Genomic DNA, 20,541 nt, shown 5'->3' on the forward strand with positions numbered 1-20,541 from the left:
TGTGACAGCAAGGAGTGCTGACTGCTCGCAGTGACAGCTCGCAGGTCAGTATTCAACTGCACACGCTGTTTCCACCTCGCTGGGTTTTTACAGCAACATTGAAATGGCTTGTGCGCCCGCCAAAACATTGAGGCTTGCGGCTAACTGCAGCGGGCTCCCTGCTTTAACCGCGAACCTCAGCGTTTGAGGGAATCCGGGCCGTCCTCTGACAACGAGGATTCCCCCGGAATGTTAAATAGGGTTAGCGGCCGGCACAGGGGTTAAATGGCAAGGGTTGCTTTTTTTTCAACGATCTTCGCCTTTTAACCGATCTCGCCGGCCGCATTAAATATGGCCCAGTGATAAGACAGCACTAAGAATGTTAGTGTGCCAAGCTAAACCCAACGAGCAGGATACACTTGGAATGTTGGTGTAGACAAGAGTTTACTTGATATGTTCCTGCCTAATATTGGCTCTACGTTAGGGATTCATTTTTCCTGTCACTTGCGAATTGTGCTATTTACTCTTCTTTGCTATGAAATAATGCACTGTAAGCAAGCCAACATGTTCCTGCCTTCTTTGGTATGAGAATTATCCACTACAAATGTGCATTGAACGATCATATAAATGGCACTGCAATCTGTGAGTGTTTATAGCTGATTTATTTATGGCTGGTGTAATATTGAAGGTCTTGAATATGGCACTGGTATCACATGAAATCGTATACTTCATGTTACTTTGTTTGGGCAGATATGTCCTCTTATGAATGACAACAGCTCACTGATCTATTTTAATTAGTTGTATTTTATTGACAGGGAACTGGGACGCCAGCGTAGCTTCATCGAATTGGACACCCCAGCAATGACCAGTGAACAGATTGAAGCTGTAGAACAGCTGGTGAATAAGAAGATCCGTGAGCGTGTGCCTGTTACCGTGAGAGTGATTACTGCCTATGATTCCGAATTTGACCATGTGAGTCTGGCGGCTTACTCCAACAATGAAATAAGGGTCCTAATAGTAATCGCAAAATACAATCATACTACGTGAAAACGTTTTTGTGGATCTTGTAATGATAAAAATAATAATATACCTGTTATACCAGAGGTTCACAAACATGGACCTCAAGGCACCCCAGCGGTACAGGTTTTTGGTATTGACGGTTACATCAGCTTAGGTGTTAATGTCATTTGGGAATTTCGAAGAAGGATTATTATAGGAGAACAGGTGAGGTTATGATGAGATATATGGCGTTGGGAATGTATAAAAATGGAAATGATGTTGTTGGTTCAAAGCATCTTAAATACATGTGTGAAGTGTGCTCATTAGTCGTCACAAAAACCTTTCACAATCTCATCATTCGTAATTAATATTGATCCATAAAAATGGATTTGCTTTTGATCAATTCATCTATTCCAATTTAAGACATTGAGTAAATTATAGTTAAATGAGTACTATCACCACTGTGTTAAACATAATAGTATGCTACAGTTCCCAATCCCATGATTGGGAGAGTGCCGATTGAGGAATACAAAGCATAATACCTGATAAGTGCTGGTATCGGGGCTAATAAGCTACGCCCCAGCGGACCCAATGCCGCTGCTAATAGGATATCCCCCTATGAATAATGTGTGGACTTTGGGATAGGGATACTACTTTGGAATCATTCCATCCATAAGCCACTGCTGGAATTTTGGGTTGGTATACATCATTTGGGACTGACCAAAGTATTGTACTTTCCTAACATTAATGATCACAAAGCCTGTGTAATAAGCTTATATGCTATAACTTACTTGCATTGTTTTTAATTTGGAACACCAAATTAGAACATTTTGGTTTAACAATGAGCCCTAACATATGCTGTACTCCAAGCTGTTGACATGCGTTTTTCCTTCCTATAGTTGACCTTATTATACAGGCATGCAACATATACATGAATTCATGTCTTGTAAAATCAGATCATTTCTTTAATATTCTTACAGGCAACCAATGATGGGAGTAGAAAATATGTCCGAATCAGGGCTGGGTAGTTAACAGCCAGGCTACTGCATTTTGTGTCAGCTGCAAGTGGGGCAGTACGGACGGTGTAGTGGTTAGCATTACTGCCTCACAGCACTGAGGTCATGGGTTTGATTCCCACCATAGAAACATAGAAACACAGAATTTGACAGCAGATAAGAACCATTTGGCCCATCTAGTCTGCCCCTTTTTTTACCCTTCAGGTAATCTCAACCGTTTTTTATCCACCATGGCCCTAACTGTGCAGAGTTTGTGTATTCTCTCCATACTTTCTTGGTTTCTTCGGGGTACTCCGGCTTCCTCCCACATTCCAAAAATATACTGGTAGTTTAATTGGCTCCTGACAAAAATGAACCCTTGAATGTCTGTGTGTACATGTACGTGTGTTAGGGAACATAGATTGTAAGTTCCCCTAGGGCAGGAAGTATATTCACTAGGAATAGTCAGGCGCTTGGTAATGAGCTGAATCCTCAATGGAAGCAGCTGCTCAAATGTGGGGGTAGTCACTCCCCACTCAAGAAAAGAAAGAAAAGGACACGCACTAGGCGAGTCGAGCAGCGCTTGTATTAATAGACAATACCAATTGGTTGGAAAAATATAACAAATTTTACTGTATTAAAATACATGCATAATTACAATATTACATAAAATATATATAAAAAAACACAATAATGTAACAGGTAGGGTGGGGAATAAAAAGTAAATTGGAATGAATGAAAATGAATATAATAACCAAGCCTCAATGGATACGTCTGGATTTATATTGTGATCACTTTTTGGAGGACGGGTAAGTGCACGTTACACCAATTGATGTATTAGGGTCCTTTCTAGGTGGTGTAACCAGGGGTCCTCACGATGTCTGCGGCTGAGTGGAATTGCCACTGGAGGAACAATTGCTCGCTTGATGATGTTCAGTCCTCTGATTTAGGGTGAGAGAATGATGTTTTTAGCTCAAATCACCTGGAGGAATCTCTGAAGCGATATACCCGGTGGATATTACAGCAATGATGTGGAGTGTGGCTTCCGTGCCCAGTGATGGTACTCCCTGGTGTGGATGTTGTTCACCTGGGGTGCTGAGCACGGTGTCCGCCAATTGAAGTGTCCAAAGTTTGGATGAATGATGAAAGGGTGTCCGCAAAAAGGAGGGGGTTCACAGCGATATCCAGAGGCTGGGAGGATCACCTAACGCGTTTCACTGCGTCTTGCAGCTTTATCAAAGGTGTTGAGACTGTGTACCTAGCTCAGGTATATATACCCTACTCCTCGTAGTCCGGATGCTTTTGCTTCAAACTGTATAACGTCTCGTCCACTGTCAGTGACCAACAGGTTGGAGACTCGCCGCCATGTAACACGCAGCACGGTAACAACTTCAACAAATAGCGGGAATGGAAACGCCAACCTAGGTTGGCTAGTACTTAATCACTCTCCACTTTATCACTATCCAAGGCTTTGTACATGTGCCCTTGTGTTTAATTAGAGTTCAGTTACAGTGAACGGACACTTATCCTCTCCTGGAGCACTACAACAGTTTAAATTATTATTAGATTTTTAGCTGGGGCAAAGGACCAGTACTGTTGAGTATCATCAGAATAGCAGTGTTCTGCCATTGGGAAATTATTTGAACCACTGTGGAATGTCCAGTTCACAAAAATATTTCAGACACTCTTCTACAATCTTTATGGTATGAAATGCTGCAGAGAGATCCATAAGGATTAATACTGAACAGTCATCTCTGTCTCATTTCATTAGATTATTAACCCCTTGAGTGGTGGGTTTTGCTTGGACAGGACAAACCTACCAGGTACAGGTTTGTCCTGCCCCAGCAAAACCCCCCACATAACGTACGCCCCCTCACCTCCGCTCCGGCGTTGTATGCTGGAGCTCCAGTGCCTCTGCCATTCACAGCAGTGTTCACAGGCGGCAGGATCGGGAATGTTCGCGGCGGCTCAGGAGGACTCGGGCGCCTGAACTCCTGAGCGCTCTCGAGTCGCCCCGAACATCCCCAAGCCTGCCGCCTTCATCACGGCTGTGAACGGAGGCTGGGGAAGCGGCAGGGGAGCTCCGGGGTTTGATGACCGGAGCAGAGGTGATTAGGGGGTTGGTGGAGATGGTGCGCCAGTGGTGCACAGCTGGAGGCACCACTGGCACGCACCTACTGCATAGTGGTATGCCCAGGACAGCCCGCTGTGCAAGTGTTGTCAGAGCTGTGTAAGTTTTGCCTGGAATGGTTCAGAAATATCATTAACTGATGATATTTGACTGGTTTCCAGTAGAGGTGCACCCACTATAACAATCTTTTCCAGTCTGTAATTAGTCAAGCAGCTAGGACGTTGATGGGTAACCTTGATACTCCAGCTGTTGTTGAACTAGACATCCCAGCATGCCCTGCATCAGTTTTACATGACCAAATAGTAAAACTGTAGCAGGGCATGCTGGGACATGTAGTTCAACAACAGATGGAGTGTGAAGGTTAGCCATCACTGAGCTAGGATCTATGTTTTTTTAGAAGGGTTCAAACATTTGCTTCCTTTTGTTATTCCGAAAATAATGCCTGACTTCAAAGAGTGTATACACCTTTTTATAGAAGATTTATTTAAAATGGAGTCTAGATCACAGGTGGTTGGGTTGGAGGCAATCTTTGCCGTAATTACAACCATGAACTACATCTAATGCTGCGGATTGTATGCAAATTGAATGTGTTCCCTGACGCGATGCGCGGGCACGCCAGTCGCATATCGTGTCAATGGATATTATGTGCTGTACATAATATTTACCGAATTTTATGAGTGATCACGTGGTTTTTGACCACATGCGTTCGCTCTAATGCAATCTGTGGGCGGGGGGCTAAGGGAGCACTTTCATCTGCATCCGTTCGGAGAAAGGGGGCCCGAGGGAGCTCTGGCTGCGTCCGTCAGAATAGTGTAGCACTAGCGGGTGGCAGGGGGGCAGCGCCAGAACTTGAAGAAAAAAAAAACAGTTTAAAACACTGGAGGGCCCTACAATTGGCTGAGCTCTCTCAGCCAATCAGAAGACCGTCCAGTGTCTTTAAATGCTTTTTTTAAAATTTTTTACCTCTGCGCTGACCCCCACCACCCGCTAGTGCTACTTCCCAGTGATACACTACTCTGCCAATCACTGCCTGCTCTCTTCCAGCACCCGATGTGCATGCGACATCCGGTGCTGGAAGAGGGCACTTTTTGCACCATAAGATGCAATCGGATGCGATGGAACATGACATCCGATCACATAAGTGTATGGGCACCATTAGGGGTCAATGCTAGTCCCAGATTCATTCATCTTCTGCATTGGAACATTGGCACTTGCTTCATGGCACGTTTGGAATATTTATTCATTCATTCCAAATCTGATCATCAAAGAATGTCGATGAACACATTGCATCTTGAGAGCGGATTATATGAAGTTGCAGGCATGCTAATTTGTAAGCGTCTCCACTGTACAGAACTTCTGAGCTGGCCTGTTGTGTGCTGCCATGATCTGACTTGACATGAACTCTTCTTATGAATGATTGTAATGCACTGATGGTTTACTGTTAGTTTTATGGCTATACTGAGATTACTGAATGTAATAATACATTAGTAGTTACACGTTCACTTATCTACCTTTTATAGGTCAGAAGCCGAGGTTTACCTGATGACCATGCCGGTCCAGTGAGAATAATTGACATAGAAGGAGTTGATGCCAACATGTGTTGTGGTACCCATGTTGCAAACCTTAGTGACCTACAGGTAAGTAGATTTATTTTTCTTTCTTTTTTCAATGTTTTTTTAAACTCCTGGTGATGGTGGCGTAAATGTGTCCGAAATTAACGGAAAGCTGGAAAATAGTACGTCCAAGATAGTGAAGAATGGCCAAAATACGCCAATGTGTTTCTGACACCGAGTGTTTCCAGATTCCATTAATTTGGGACAAGCTTACTCCCCCTAACCTGGCAGTGCATAAGGGAAGGACCATAACCCTGGACTAAATATACCTTCATTGAATGACTATGTCTTTTCCGAAGTGAGTGATTACCTCTAAAGGGACCTGTAAAGGTTGTACGGTTTTCTAGCATCATCTAGAAATACAGGTGATACCGAGAAACCTTTATGTGCACACATCTCGTCTATATAGGTGAGCCCATAAGAGGACCATCAGGGACATAATGCGCATAATACATACTGGTGTACTTATCTCATGTTTCTTCTTGTCCTTGAGAAGGATCCATTCCCAAAAAGGAGGTGGCCTTGTAGAGAATAACACGCCCCCCCCTACCCCCCTTGCAGTGGTCTGGGCAGCGGGGATCATGCAGTGGGCAGTGTGCGGCGGGGTCCATTCAGTGAATGTGAAGTCAGCATGGGGTTCCTGCAGCGGATGGGAACTAGTAACGCTGCAACTGGCAAGTACCAGGGGAGGGGGGACGTGTGTGTGTGTGTGTGTGTGGGGGGGGGGGGTGGGTGGGTATATTACTGGATTACTGCCAAGTACCAGGGGAGGGGGGTATATTACTGGATTACCGTTTTTGTACCTTTCACAACGGGTTCAATGTGCAAGGTACAAAAACAGTAGTTAACCAGTAATATACCATTTAAAACATGCAATGTGAAAGGGGTATAAGTGGGACAGGTGTCTGTCAGACTTTTTTGAGTGTTCCATTAGTCTGCTACATACAGTATGGGGTTTATTGAGTTTAGCCAGCAATTATATCCAGCAGCAGCAGCAGTTATAATTCAATCATTTATATCAAATGTTTAAATGTGGTTAGGATTGTAGTATTGGAGACTTGAGGGTATATTTGTGAAGTGACTCCTTTGCTAATAAGCAGTTCTAGTCACAATAATATTGAATGCAACACATGCTTGGTTTTGCATTAATATTAATGCTGTTTTCAAACCCATAACCAGAACCGCTGTTTGGTGCCACTTCTTAGTAATTATGCCATCCGGAGAGCCAAAAGTCAATTCCAATTATTATAATGATGCCTAATAATATTTTCAATCTCAGTCTAGCCTACAGGTAGCAGTAATATAGTATTGTACTTGAAATTTGGACACATAAAACCAGTTTCTAGTTTTCTATGTCATAATTTCAAAATGTGTTCATCTGTCTCTTCTGCAGGTGATTAAGCTTTTGGGTACAGAAAAAGGGAAGAAGAACAAGACAAACTTAATCTTCATTGCTGGAGAAAGAGTACTAAAATATGCTGCACGGAGCTACAGCATGGAAAAGTCTTTAACTACACTTTTAAAGTAAGGGATCTTCTACAGTAACATGTAACTGAGGACAAGCTGCGCAAGATGTGAGCTTTTTATAATAAACATAGAGTATGTGAACCCATACTTGGTAACACCTTTGGTACTTATTTCCTAGCACGGCTCCCTCGATTTTGATTGTATTGAATCGGGTCGGAAAAATCGCGTTAATCGCATCGAATGCCAACCAAATCGCATGCAATGCGATCGACCCGATTTTTACATTGGAATCAATGTAAAATGGTCCCTGAGACCCGATTTTACATTGATTTCAATGTAAAAAGCCCCAAAACCCCCCATTTTAATAGAAAACCCCCGTCATGTTTTAAATGCCCTCCCAATGTTAACGCCACCCCACTATTGACGTCAACCCGAAGCGTGGCGAGCGGCGGCGGTACGCGTCCTCTGACCTTTTCATACCCCCACTATCCATGTCGGTGTGGAGTTGATTTTATAAACTGTTGTGAGCGCAGCGAGCCACCGAGCCCGAAGCGTGGCAAGCGGACGCGCATAACTTCACAGGTATACGCGTCCCCTCGCGGGGCTCGGTGGCTCGCTGCGCTCGCCACACTTTATAAAATCAACTCCATGCCGACGTGGATAGTGGGGGTATGAAAAGGTCGGAGGAAGCGTACCGCTGCCTCTCGCGAGCTCGCGCTCGACACGCTTCGGGTTGACGTCAATAGTGAGGTGGCGTTAACAATGGGGGGGGGGCATTAACCATACTTTATAACCATACTCAATGAGAAATTGGCCATATTGGCCCATTTCCCATTGTCCCCTATGTAAAATCGTGTTGACCGCATTGCGGCCCATTATAATGGGCCACAATCAACCCGATTTTGACTTGGAAAAATAATTTACCATTAATCTCTATGGGAAAATCGCGTTGGTCGCATCGCGGCCCATTATAATGGGCCGCGATGGACGCGATCTTCTCTTTCACCGGCAAATTAGCAGGTGATTGACAGAAAATCGAGTCCATCGCGTTGATTGTATACCTTAAGTACCTTACACTTAAGGCATACAATCAATGAGACGGGCGCCGTGCTAGGAAATAAGTACCACACCTTTTATAGATTTTGCCCCCAAACAAAAGTGGAATTTGACGGCACTTGACTGGTATGCTCAGTAGTGATGATTTTTCTCAGATTAGGGCAGAAAAACATAAACAAAATATGTGTATCAGTAACAAAAAATAACCAGATATTTGGGGGTCAATGGGTACCCAAAAATACTATGTATTTCGTACCAAAACTCAAATGGAGGTGGTAGGTTCAAAACGTGTAAAGGTATCTTTTTAAAGGACCAAAGTGGACAATCATGAATCAATACCGGAAATAGTGAAGGGGTGATCAAAAGTGCATACCGTACTCACTGATAAATCAGGAGATTTCAAACATACAAAGGTATCTTTACACCACTAGGTCCAGACCATTCATGCTGATGGTAATTAAACAAAGAGCAATGTGACGGCGTACCATACTCACTGCAAAAGCAGGTGAGATACACATATAATGGTATCTTTGTGGAGAACTCCTCTCAAAGTTTTTCTCCCACAGGTCTCCCCAGATAGGTGTATGATTACCCGAAAACAAAGTTGGGGACTGGTCTCAGTACAAAAATATTTAAGAACAGCTGTATTGTGGCCAAATGGCCATAAGCCACAGTAACAACATAAAACAAGAATAAAACTCACTTAGCCTCCTTTTATAGATGCCTATTTATTAGCCCTTAGAGAGAGATAAAGTTGAGAGCAAAAAAGTTAAAACCATCCGCTCCTATCATTTTTCACACCAAGCCTGTAAAAAGGCAGAAAAGATCGGGTTGGCCGATACTTTACCTCTCTCTATTGTATCTCTCATTAAGGCTTTGTAAATAGACCCCCTTTGTTTTTAATACATAATACCAAACCAGAACCAGTTATTACTTTGCCTGCCTTTGTGTGATGTCACTGCACAAGCAGACATTACATACAGGGATGATGCAGTGGCAAAAACAACATGAAAATGAATTGGATTATACTCCCCTTTCCCTGCCCACTCCAGCTTGCATCATGCAATGCCTTCTGAGTGTTCCATGCTAAATATCACTAGGTGTAATGGCCGTCTCCTGCTTAGCACTTGTTAATTTGATCCTGCTGTTATTCCCGGGCCTGCACCTTGTAACACAGTATTGCTTCTGTTTTCCTGTACAGGAACGGGCCTGAGGAGCATGTTGAAGCTGTGGAGAAATTGCAGAAATCTGTCAGATCTCTTCAGAAGGTGTGGGCTTAAATTGTTGACTGGATAATGGTGGGATTCATTGGAACTATAAAACTCAGTTGTCATGCGTTCTTCTACAATGCATGTTACTAGAAATAGCAATGCAAATAGCATTGTTATGAAGGTTTCTTGTGTTACTATTACTATTGTCTGAGCTCTAAAGGTGCCCATACACCGGTCCGATTTGGCCTGGGTTTTTTTACACCCGATTCCGACTGATCAGGCTGCTGGATCAGCTGAAAAGTGGCAAAAGTGTTGACCTCCGATCCTATGCGCTGTCCCGTGCGCATCAGATTAGAGTTAGAGATCATACGACCTCCGACTTGGCGGGAAACGGGGATCGTATGCAATGCGTCACATGCAGAGTGACCACATGCAATGTATTTGATGCAATCCTGCTGCCAGGGTAGGTCACTGGCCGTCTCAAGGGGGATCGGATGCCAATACACTGTTCCAAGAAGTTGGACCAGTCTATCGCCACCTTAAAAATCAGTTGAAGAGAACATCATACAGGGTTTTTGAGTGTCAAAAAATGGTGGGTGTGGAAAGTGAGCTGTAATAGTTTTTCCAGGTCTGCCTCACATATTTAACATTACATTGTTTGTGGGCCAAAAGCACCTGACAATGGTTGTCATTACTCCATTGTCTTTTTTGTGTGTGTTTAGTTCATGAGGCCGTCATGCTCTATGCCTGATCCTGGAACAACCATATCTGTGCTATTAGTGCTTTTACATACATGTTTGCTCCACAATAAGGCAGAAGTACCTTGTATCATAAACGTTTATTCAGATTTATCGCTTTAAATGAGCAGTTATTTAACACTACCAATTATTGCCATGAATGCTGACCAGCACACTCTTGTGTCTATCTGATCCGCTTCCACTTGGGGCCTTCTTATTCTTCAGGCACAGGGCACCCGTGTGAACATACAGCAAAAGTAATTGCATTTATATAATAGAGCATTTGTTCCCTTACTTATTAAATCACAGTGCCCTGGAGCAGTGGTTCTCAACCTCAGTCCTCAAGTACCCCCAACAGTTCACGTTTTCCAAGTCTCCACACAGAATCACATATGAAATCATTAGCTCCACATGTGGATCTTTTAAAATGTGTCAGTGAGTAATGAGTGAACCTGCCTTGTGAACTGGAAACTGTGCATTGTTGGGGGTACTTGAGGACCGAGGTTGAGATCCACTGCCCTAGAGTATCTGCATTTTTTTTCACAGCACCTCTAAGACTCAAGTTTTTTTTTATTGATAAATTTGAAAAAACTGTTAAATTAAGTTTATTCTGCCTACCTGTCATCTTTTGTTTCAGTTATGTGGTGTTGTATAGTTGTACTTTTGATTGTTCACATGTTTTTTGATTGGCAGCCACTAGCACTGAATTAGCCTAGCACTTAACACCTAAATAATTTGATTTGGTCCTTAATCACACACCCGAAGCACACCTGCAATGGAGTATCGAGACATCCCATGGTGCCTAGCCACACAGTTTGGGAACCACTGTCATAGTGACATGAGAAATGCTGTAAAAGCATGACATTGATTATAGCCTGGTAATGTAACATCATGACAATTTTTGTTATTTGTATTTCAGAATAATTTGACTTTATTGCGAGATCTTGCTGTTCTTACAGCCCAGAATTTCAAACACAGCACAGCCCGGGACAGAGTATTCTCCTTACACAGGTGAGGTTACAATCATATGGCTTGCATTATTAGGACCAACCAATCTAATGCCCAGTAAGGACTGATGTGCTCTCTATCACCTGCTACAGGCACATTTATTGTATTTGCACAATGCATATGAGGCTGCATTGTCCCTACCCACACACAATAGAAGTGCTAGTGTAGGGTGTGCGGTCTTCATCCCTCACTTGGCAGTTGGTGTGTTCCCACTATTTAAATGTTGCATTTTGCACCTCTGGAGCTGCCACTGCTTAGTGGTGTACTGGCTGTGTGCCAAAATAAATACCCTTTATGTGTAAATAAAAGCAAAAAACAAATCTGCTGTACATAGTTATCTCTTTATAGTGTTATGTATACCAAAAAGATTCATTTACTGCTCACAAAAAAATGCAGATTTGCACTGCCTAATATTTAGGTGAATTCACTCCATATACATTAAGAGAGCAAGCCTGCTTTCAAGGATTCAGAAGTGCGCATGTAAATAGGAAATTTACCTACTATTGTCCTAACCGTCCTGGAAATGCACATAAAAAATAAAAAGTAAAGGGGCCCATACACTAGTGAGATTTTCACTATATTGACACATCGGGCTGATTCATCACTTAAAAAATGTCATATGATATGTCATTTATAGTGTTCCCTCTAGAAATGAGGGCGGGCAGGGCGCCGCAGCGCAAGGGGGGCAGACCGGGCCCACCGACGTCACAATTGTGGGCGGCCGCGGCGTCGCGAAAAGGGGCGGGCCCGGCCGGCGCCGTCACTAAAGGGGCGGGCCCGGCCGGCGCCGTCACTAAAGGGGCGGGCCCGGCCGGCGCCGTCACTAAAGGAGGCGGGGCCGGCACCGCCGAAGTTACCGTGCTGCCGGGGAAGCGCTGGGAATCGCTGCGCTTCCCAGTGCACACAGCCAGGGCAGGCACGACACTGTTTTAGCGGGGTGCTGCTAGCAGGGCAGGGCGCATTTTGCCCTGTTAAAATCGGGCAGGGCGCAGCGCCCCGCTAAAACAGCCTAGCGGGAACACTAATTAATAGAGACAGGATTGTATGCAACATAAAAAGCTTGAAATATGCATGAAAAATACGTAAAATATGCACGAAAAAGACATAAAATATGCTACATTAAATATTTTTTTTTTTACTTATTTAAAAATCCGCATACAATTAGTTGCAAGTAAACCTCAAAAATAGGCCCACAGCATCTGCAGATGTCTAGTGCTGTACACAGGATTTCTTCCTGGCTGCAGTGTCCTAGGCATCATCTACACGGACCCTCATCTTCAATGCCGATGGATCAAATGTCATCATAGCATGTGAGGGCAGCTCATTGGAAAGGCTTCCTCCCTGCGCTGTCACTCACTGTGACCCGGCGTTTCCTCCGCATACGTTATGTCACAACCCTTCCGCCTGCCTTTTCTGCTGCCGAAGTCTCTCTCCTGGCATCAACTACACGGACCCTCATCTCCAATGCTGATGGATCAAATGTCAGCATAGCATGTGAGGGCAGCGCAGTGGAAGGCTTCACTGTGACCCAGCGTTTCCTCCACACGCGTGATGTCACAACCCATACGCCCGCCTCTTCTGCTGCAGAAGTCTCTCTCTTGGCGCAAAGTCTCAGGCCAGGGGTAGGCAAAGGTTCAGGAGCTTCGTGACGGCATCCGCCCCGACTGACAGACATGCAAGGTCCCCTAGCCTGCACACTCTACCTCTACCTGTCCAGCAACAGCAGGGCAAAGCAGTGCCGTGATTCGCAGGTGGAAAAGGGGCGGGGCCACTATGCATATAATTCTGTCTCTATTCATTACCATTCCGATTCGATGCGCAGTCTGATGCGTTGTACATCATATCTAGAGATTGCCACTGTTTCAGTAAGGATGTATTATATCCTGGAGAGGTGAATAGGATTGCATACAATATATCTTATGTAAAATGTCCCAATACGATGTATCGCATTCAGGGTGAGGCTTGCATGCAAAACCTGGCCTAGTGTATGTGGTCCTTTTAGAATACAGATTTAGGAGGATGTTCAATCATCCGCGAGCATGTCTTCCCCGACAGCATTGAGCAGGGTATCTCGGCAGGACGAGCCCGACATCACTAGCTGTCGGGCTCGTTCTGCCGAGAATGGCTGGGAAATGACGAGCTGCCGGCTGCAGCTCGTCACTTCCCGGCTGCAGCTCCCAGCCACTCCCCCTTTTTGCTCCCCAGCAGGTGGGACATTGAATCCCGCCTGCATGTTCTCAGTCGAGCTGACAGAGAACGGGACTGGGTCACGGCGATCGAGCAAGCTCGACTGCCGTGACCCCACATTGAATACCCCCCATAATGTCCAATTAAGTTAATTTCAGATTTACATTTTTATCCGTACATGTTATGCTTGCTTCTTGCCTTTTATTTGCTATACTCCAACAAATCATTATTTCCTCTTCAATTATTTTATGTGGCAAAAACAAATAGTGCTGCCATGGGGTCTCATTTCTCCGCAAGCTATGTTATGGCAGAGGGGGGGAAAGGGAGAAAGAGCATATGACAGTGTACAGAGCAGGTATAAAACACTTCATGACCAATGCAGATTTGAATGCAGTTTGGCCATAATTGCACCAAATTGGATGTTTGGAAGGAAATGCATATACATATATGTGCTTGTATACCACCACTATCTTCATGCTTGGTTTCATATCTGCACCATCACTATACCTGATGCAAAATATTGGGTCTGAAAACAGGATTATTTTTGTGCATACAGAGCTGTGTATGGTCTGCAGTTTCAAAGGCACGTTGGGGGTAAATGTAGTAAGCTTCAGTGTTCCAGCGGAGTTGTCATTTGGCTGGTTACAAACGTGAACGGGTCTGTTTTGAGAACAAAAAATATATGTTCTCGGGGTGTGATCATTTTGTAATGAGGTTCGTTCTTACAGTAATTGGCACCTTATGACTAATACATGGAGCATTGTCCTTTCTTATAAGCTAGTAGCTCTCTATACTTCCAGACTTTACATTTTACCATTGCTTTAATAGTAAACATTTGTAAAGGATTTAATATGTGTATTGTTCTTCACTGATCTACTGTACTAACTATTATTTCACTGTCTAAACAGGAAAGAGGGGGATAACGAATTTATGAACATTATTGCCAATGAGATTGGCACAGAGGTGAGTTACTATAGCCTAGAGGTAAGTTTCTGAAGGTACCAGGCCATGAATGAATGAATATTTTTATATGGACTGATTGCGTGCCCCCCTTCCTACATTGGGGTATATACAATGCCACCTGGCGAGCAGTGACTAGGAGCAGTACTGATTTATTGCGTGCCAAGATGCTGATGAGCCTGCCAACGCTCTGGGGGCAGCGGCTGCTGTTCTGGGTATTTCACTGTAGGATGACCTTCTATACTGTAGACCGTGATTAAAATTGTTATACAGAAACAGGGGGTGAAATTAGTAACACAGGATATAATGTATGCATGGGCAGTTAATTGCTAAACACATTGGCTATTGTTAAATGTGTTCAGATATGGCTGGTGGAAGGGTGATATACTGTAACAGCCATAAGAAGGATGAGATGAGCGTTAGCTATCTATTGCTATAGGGCAAGTTGGAAATTGGCATCATTAATTTATGTACATAAACTTGTTAGAGAGACCTGCATTGCGCAGGATAAAGACATCAGGCTGTATCCCAACACCCATCAGTTGTTCTGCTGTAACTTCAAATGTAGCCGATACTAAACTATGGTCCTAAATCATGTTTGTAAGCAGTGCTGATGTTCATGCACCTGAATAATTATCATCATGACCATTTGGGGAAGGTAACAGGAAGTGGTGGCAAAAACGCAGGTGTGTCATGGATGTTTTGGTGGCGTGTTTCTGCCTTCAGCTGCGATCATGTATGTGGTGCAACATGCTGACCGCATCGCAGCCAGACTGCGTAACCATAGACTCAGGGAGTCAGTGTTCCTTGATACTCGGTTGGTGTTGTTGTACACAGTTGCTGAGGATCTTGTAATGGCTCCGGTGGGCATCCCTATTGTTTTTGGGGAAGCAGCATCACTTAAGATGATTGACAAATGTGTAGTCTGAAAAATTTCAATTTTATAGGCTTTTCTGTACAAACCTGAATTAGGCCATATATCTGTGCAGTGTAGTTCCATATTCCACCTTTGTCCGCCCATATTCAGCAAGCAAAGAGCAATCTCAACCAACCTGTACCCAGAAACATTCATTTGTGTGATACATAGGGGTGTATTCATTGTAGCCGGCGAGGGAGTAAACGGCGGGGATCACCGAAAACAAGCGTTCCTCACCGTTTAACCCCTGCACCGGCCGCTCACCCTATTCAACGTTTCGGGGAATCCTCAGTGTCAGAGGATGGCGAGCAGGGCTTGCGGCTAATGCAGGGAGCCCATTGCGTATAGCCGCAAGTCTCGCTGTTTTACTGGCCACATACGCTGTTTCCCCCTCATTCTAAAAACCGAGCGAGGGGAAATGGTGTATGCAGGGAGTCAGTTGAATACTGACCCTGCGAGCTGTGACAGTAAGCAGGCAGCATTGAATACTGCCCATAATGTAATGGCGTGCAGTGTCTACAGGATTTGGAACTGTCAAAGGAAGGAGCTAATACTAGAAAGAGGAACTGCCAGGATTGTTAAACTGCCTCCACTGAAAAAAAAATTGGGGTAGGCAGTAGTTGAGCTACAGCCATTGTTATTTTCGTGTATACAGTTAATTGATACTTATTTACATTTCAAGATCTTTATTTCACTATTTTATTAACATTTATTATACATTAATGCAAGTTCACAAATATCAATTGTAGCTAGTAGTCTAATTCACAGTGTTTAATATTCATAAGCTACTAAAACGCCCATCACTGAGGTATACGAAGCTCAAACTGACACGTGGCGCACATTGAATAGCTGTTATCAGAGCTATAGTTGACATGAGGTCACAGAAAGTGAGAGGTGGGAGGAGTTTGGGCTTAATGTAAATCATGCGGGCACTTGTCTTCTGTACAACGGTACCCCAATATCTCAGTTTCACGGTTCTCGAGCTATAGCAATTTTTTGAGGAACACAAATTCGTTACGCAACTTTTTTCAACAATACACCCCGCCTAGTGAGTATATAAGTAAAAATGTCTAGATGCACCGCTTGAAGGATGATGGAGCAAGTGTTAAAATCCAATTCCATGTATAGAAATATAAGTGGGTCACAAAACAAAAAACACTGCTTTTATTTAATTCAACCACTAGAGGGCGAAGTTGTCAAAATATATATAAACTTGTAAATATATGAGGTCCTACCTGTAGCTTCTCTTTCTCTCTACAATGCCTATTGCAAATCAGAAGTGCATTTAGTTTTTATTTTTTGGTATCAGCACAAAGAGCAAAAGGTGAGGACTCTGTAAGGCCAACCTGTCACCTCCTTAGCACCAACCCTTTATATAAAATGTTTCTCATGGTTTTTACGTAAAATATAAGTAGTGTAATCACACATGATATAATGACCTTATAGCAGCATTAATAAAATGTTAAAAAGGAGTAAGGGACCTGTCTGTCTTTAATTTTTAATTTTTATTTTTTTATACATGTAGCTTTCTAATACATTGCTTGGAATGCTTTTCTCCTCCAAAGGGGCGAGGTGAAGGCCCCAAATAAATCCCATTAAAAGTAAAGGAAGATACATGTAGATCAGCAACTCCGAGCTGGTGCAAAAATCATATCCAATTTTTCTGCACCCCATAGTATCCAGTAATTGGATCTACAGTGTCTAGGGCAACAGTCAAAAGGTTGACAACTATTGGTTAATAGGTCGACAACGTTTTTTTGTAAAATAAACCACAACTTGTTCATAGGTTGCCATCCATGTGGTCATGGCGTTAGATTAGAATTGTGTGCCTAGCGCAGCGAGGCACCGTGCCCAAAGTATGGTGAGTGAGGCGAGCCACGTGGTACACTTATATGGTCCCCATGTCAACCTATATTGACCATGTCAACCTTTTGACTGTCGACCAGTAGTTGTCGACCTTTTGACTGTAGACACTGTAGTTTGAATACCCCATAAACCCCCCTCCAATAAATCCTCCTTTGTGCACTACTCCACAGAGCTGCACTGCTATTCTGGTTTGAGGAACAATCTCTTTGTGGCCGAGCTGATTTTGCACTGCACCACAGCTATACTCTGCGCAAGACTATACATATGCCGAAAAAACACACTATACTGCTTGTAGTATTTTAAATAATATCAGTTTTATTTTAGAAAATTAGCAGTTCAAAAATCAATATAGCAGTTCAAAATCAATATAAATGCATTAGACAGTTAACTAATACCGGTATACACACTGGGGGATGGTTTAACAGTACAAGACAAACATACACAAAACATCAATTTTCAAGCACCGAGGTGCAATATCTCCTTTTTAAAGTGATGTGTGCAAATGTCCAGTCTGGAACAGTCGATGTATCTAGAACAGTTTGGATCCCATTGGACCTGTGCAAGTTACCACGCAGTCCACCTGGGAAGTCTGCCGGCAGACCCTCAGCCATCCTGGTAAGCAACCATCTTTATGGATACAATTTGAACTCTGTGCATAAAAGGACCCAAGGTAAAAACCTACCCCCAAAAAGGGAAAACTAATTACCCCTAAAATGACATTTGCACACATCACTTTAAAAAGGAGATCTTGAACCTCGGTGCTTGAAAATTGATGTTTTGTGTATGTTTGTCTTGTACTGTTAAACCATCCCCCAGTGTGTATACCGGTATTAATTAACTGTCTAATGAATTTATATTGATTTTGAACTGCTATATTGATTTTTGAACTGCTAATTTTCTAAAATAAAACTGATATTATTTAAAATACTACAAGCAGTATAGTGTGTTTTTTCGGCATATGTATAGTCTTGCGCAGAGTATAACACATCGCTCCATCCACTGACCCCCTATACAAGGTATTGGTAGTATACCTCTACTCAGCAGCAACTACACATATCGGCTGTAGCGCAGACCTCTACCCCCCATTTTTTCCACAACTGCACCACAGCTGTTTTTGTGTTTTGTCTTCATAGTCTCTCAGTGCTGGACAGCTTATAATTTAATTTAAAAACTATGGGCTGTTTCTCTGCATATTTTTATAAAGTAGTTAATCCATGAAAAAAACCTTAGAGTCAGTGAGAGCATTTGAAGATGATGCTAAGCAAACATATCTGCATATTCATGCAGAACATTTTTTTTTTAGAAATCTGCTATTACTCATAAGTCTAAAAAAGTGTAGAATATAGTTGTAATTTTAAACACATGTCTCATTCCACAAACTGAGTAATAGATAAACCGTTCTAAATGAAGTACTGTAACTGGTCGTGAATAATCTATACCACTGCATTCACTTGCTAGTTCAGGTGCTCACTTACTTATGGTTGGTGCACAGTTCTCACCTGATTTGAAAGCTTAGATGTAGAGTTCAGTGACTGGATTCACACCCGTTTTCTATGTGACTTCCAGATGGTTTCTCATATAGAAGACCTCATTACTGGACTCCACCTGCAAACTCTGTAATGCCATTCTACAGTCAGCCATAGGCACATTTAATAATTGAATGCATCCTTTGTATTCAATCTGTGTAAACCTGAATGAGGGAGTGGCCTTAATGTAGGGTCGGTTTAACAGAGGAGAGGGCCAACATGCAAGCCCCTGCCTCTCTGGCAGTGGGTAGACTTTGACTTTATGCCAGTCTCGTGCATATGCGCAGGACTCCATCAACATCTCTTGTGAATGTAGAAATCCCCGGGAAAACAGAAGTTGTGGACATTTTCCAAGTGGTCTATGTCTGCAGTCTCAGCCTCCATGGCGTGACGCCATGTGTGTAATTATAATTATATGGGTGCGGTGTGGGCCCCCCTGTACACATGTGCAACTTGCAGGGAACCGCTGAGTGCCTGTCATTTGTGCTTCTCTTGAACCAACCCTCGAGAAGAGGTGAACTACTGGTTTTGTCCATTTTCAGGCATTAAGAGCAAATGGTGTTTTTTTTTTTTTTTATTCCAAACACTACTAGATTTTCTTTACAACCATCCAACTAACTACATTGTTGGACATATAATCTTAATGTGTATGGCCTGCTCAAGTTTTCACAATATCCTGTGATGATCCTTACTATAACGGTACAGCCACCTCTAAAGTAATCAGTTTTACAACATGGTACTACTGTAGATGCATGATGGCATACACCTTTGTCAGTTTAGAGGCAGGAAGATAACATTGACTGGAATACCTCATCCAGATACACAATTTAATTTTCACACATCACTCGCATCCCACCACTAATAATTTTTTAGATATCACACTTGAAATACAGAACAACATCACTACATGTAATTATATCAAAGATACTAGCACTAACAGCTATTTACACTTCAGTAGTGCCCGTTATCACCCGTGGGTTAAGAATGTACCAAAGGGACAGTTTCTCCGACTAATTAGAAACTGTTCAGACCAGAAAGTTTATGGCACTCAAGCCAACTGTATGTCGGAGACTTTAATAGATAGAGGTTACCAAGACCCATTGTGACATTGTGCTGCCCTAATTAAGAAATTGTGTTCATTTAATGAATGTTTTAATTTATTTGTACAGATGTTATTTTAAGTGTTACCATATTTTAATACCATTCTTTATTGTTTATTAGCGCTGCTTCTACTTTATGGTTTTTGTTGTACAATCTATTGAAGGGATCCGACTAAATCACCTCTTCAAGTGCCTAAAATGTACCTTTGGTAAATGGTCCAGTGAACAGGAATGATAGAACAGTAAGAAGAAAAGGTTTTACTTGTTATGTCTCCGGCATCACAATCTCTTTCAAACTTGTAGAAGTATTGTTTCACAAAAATACCAGTGGAATTCATGGGGTATATTGATATCTCAGCAAGGTTACAAATTTATACTGTAATAACCAAAGCGATTGATGACTAATCTATTACAAAATATGCTGGTCGTACTCCACCAACTATTACTGCCACTTGATCCAGAAGGTTTTGGCGTCTACATTGTCTCTCCCAAATCATCTCCAGAAGCTCAACAAGGCTACAAAATGCATCTTCGTCCATGGGCATACAATATAATTTTTTTTTACTACGGAGTTAAAATGGTGGAATCGTGGATAAAGAAAATCTTATTGTAAATACTTTGAATATCTCAGGATCTTTCCCCCATCCGGAGTCTTCAACGCCCTCCCCCCTTCCCCGATATCTCTTATGACTGTTGACAGCAGTCCACTTCTTGGGCAATACTCCTGACTCCTTCCTCTTGGCACCCCACACCAATCTCTGGCTCAATCCTGCTGCTTTCCAGCTACACA

At 42.9% G+C, this 20,541-nt stretch overlaps 1 protein-coding gene across 1 annotated transcript in view; it reads left to right on the forward strand.

Moving 5' to 3' along the window:
* Positions 1 to 20,541, forward strand: part of AARSD1 (alanyl-tRNA synthetase domain containing 1) — a 46,191-nt gene that overhangs the window by 11,907 nt on the left and 13,743 nt on the right. Inside the window, exons 6-11 of the mRNA XM_083147554.1 lie at positions 795 to 951; positions 5,625 to 5,741; positions 7,111 to 7,241; positions 9,442 to 9,508; positions 11,108 to 11,199; positions 14,292 to 14,346. Coding sequence (XP_083003680.1) covers positions 795 to 951; positions 5,625 to 5,741; positions 7,111 to 7,241; positions 9,442 to 9,508; positions 11,108 to 11,199; positions 14,292 to 14,346 — 619 coding nt within the window. The remainder of the gene's footprint in view (positions 1 to 794; positions 952 to 5,624; positions 5,742 to 7,110; positions 7,242 to 9,441; positions 9,509 to 11,107; positions 11,200 to 14,291; positions 14,347 to 20,541) is intronic.

Source organism: Crinia signifera, chromosome 6 (assembly GCF_055691185.1).
Source record: "Crinia signifera chromosome 6, ASM5569118v1, whole genome shotgun sequence".
Lineage (NCBI taxonomy): Eukaryota > Metazoa > Chordata > Amphibia > Anura > Myobatrachidae > Crinia > Crinia signifera.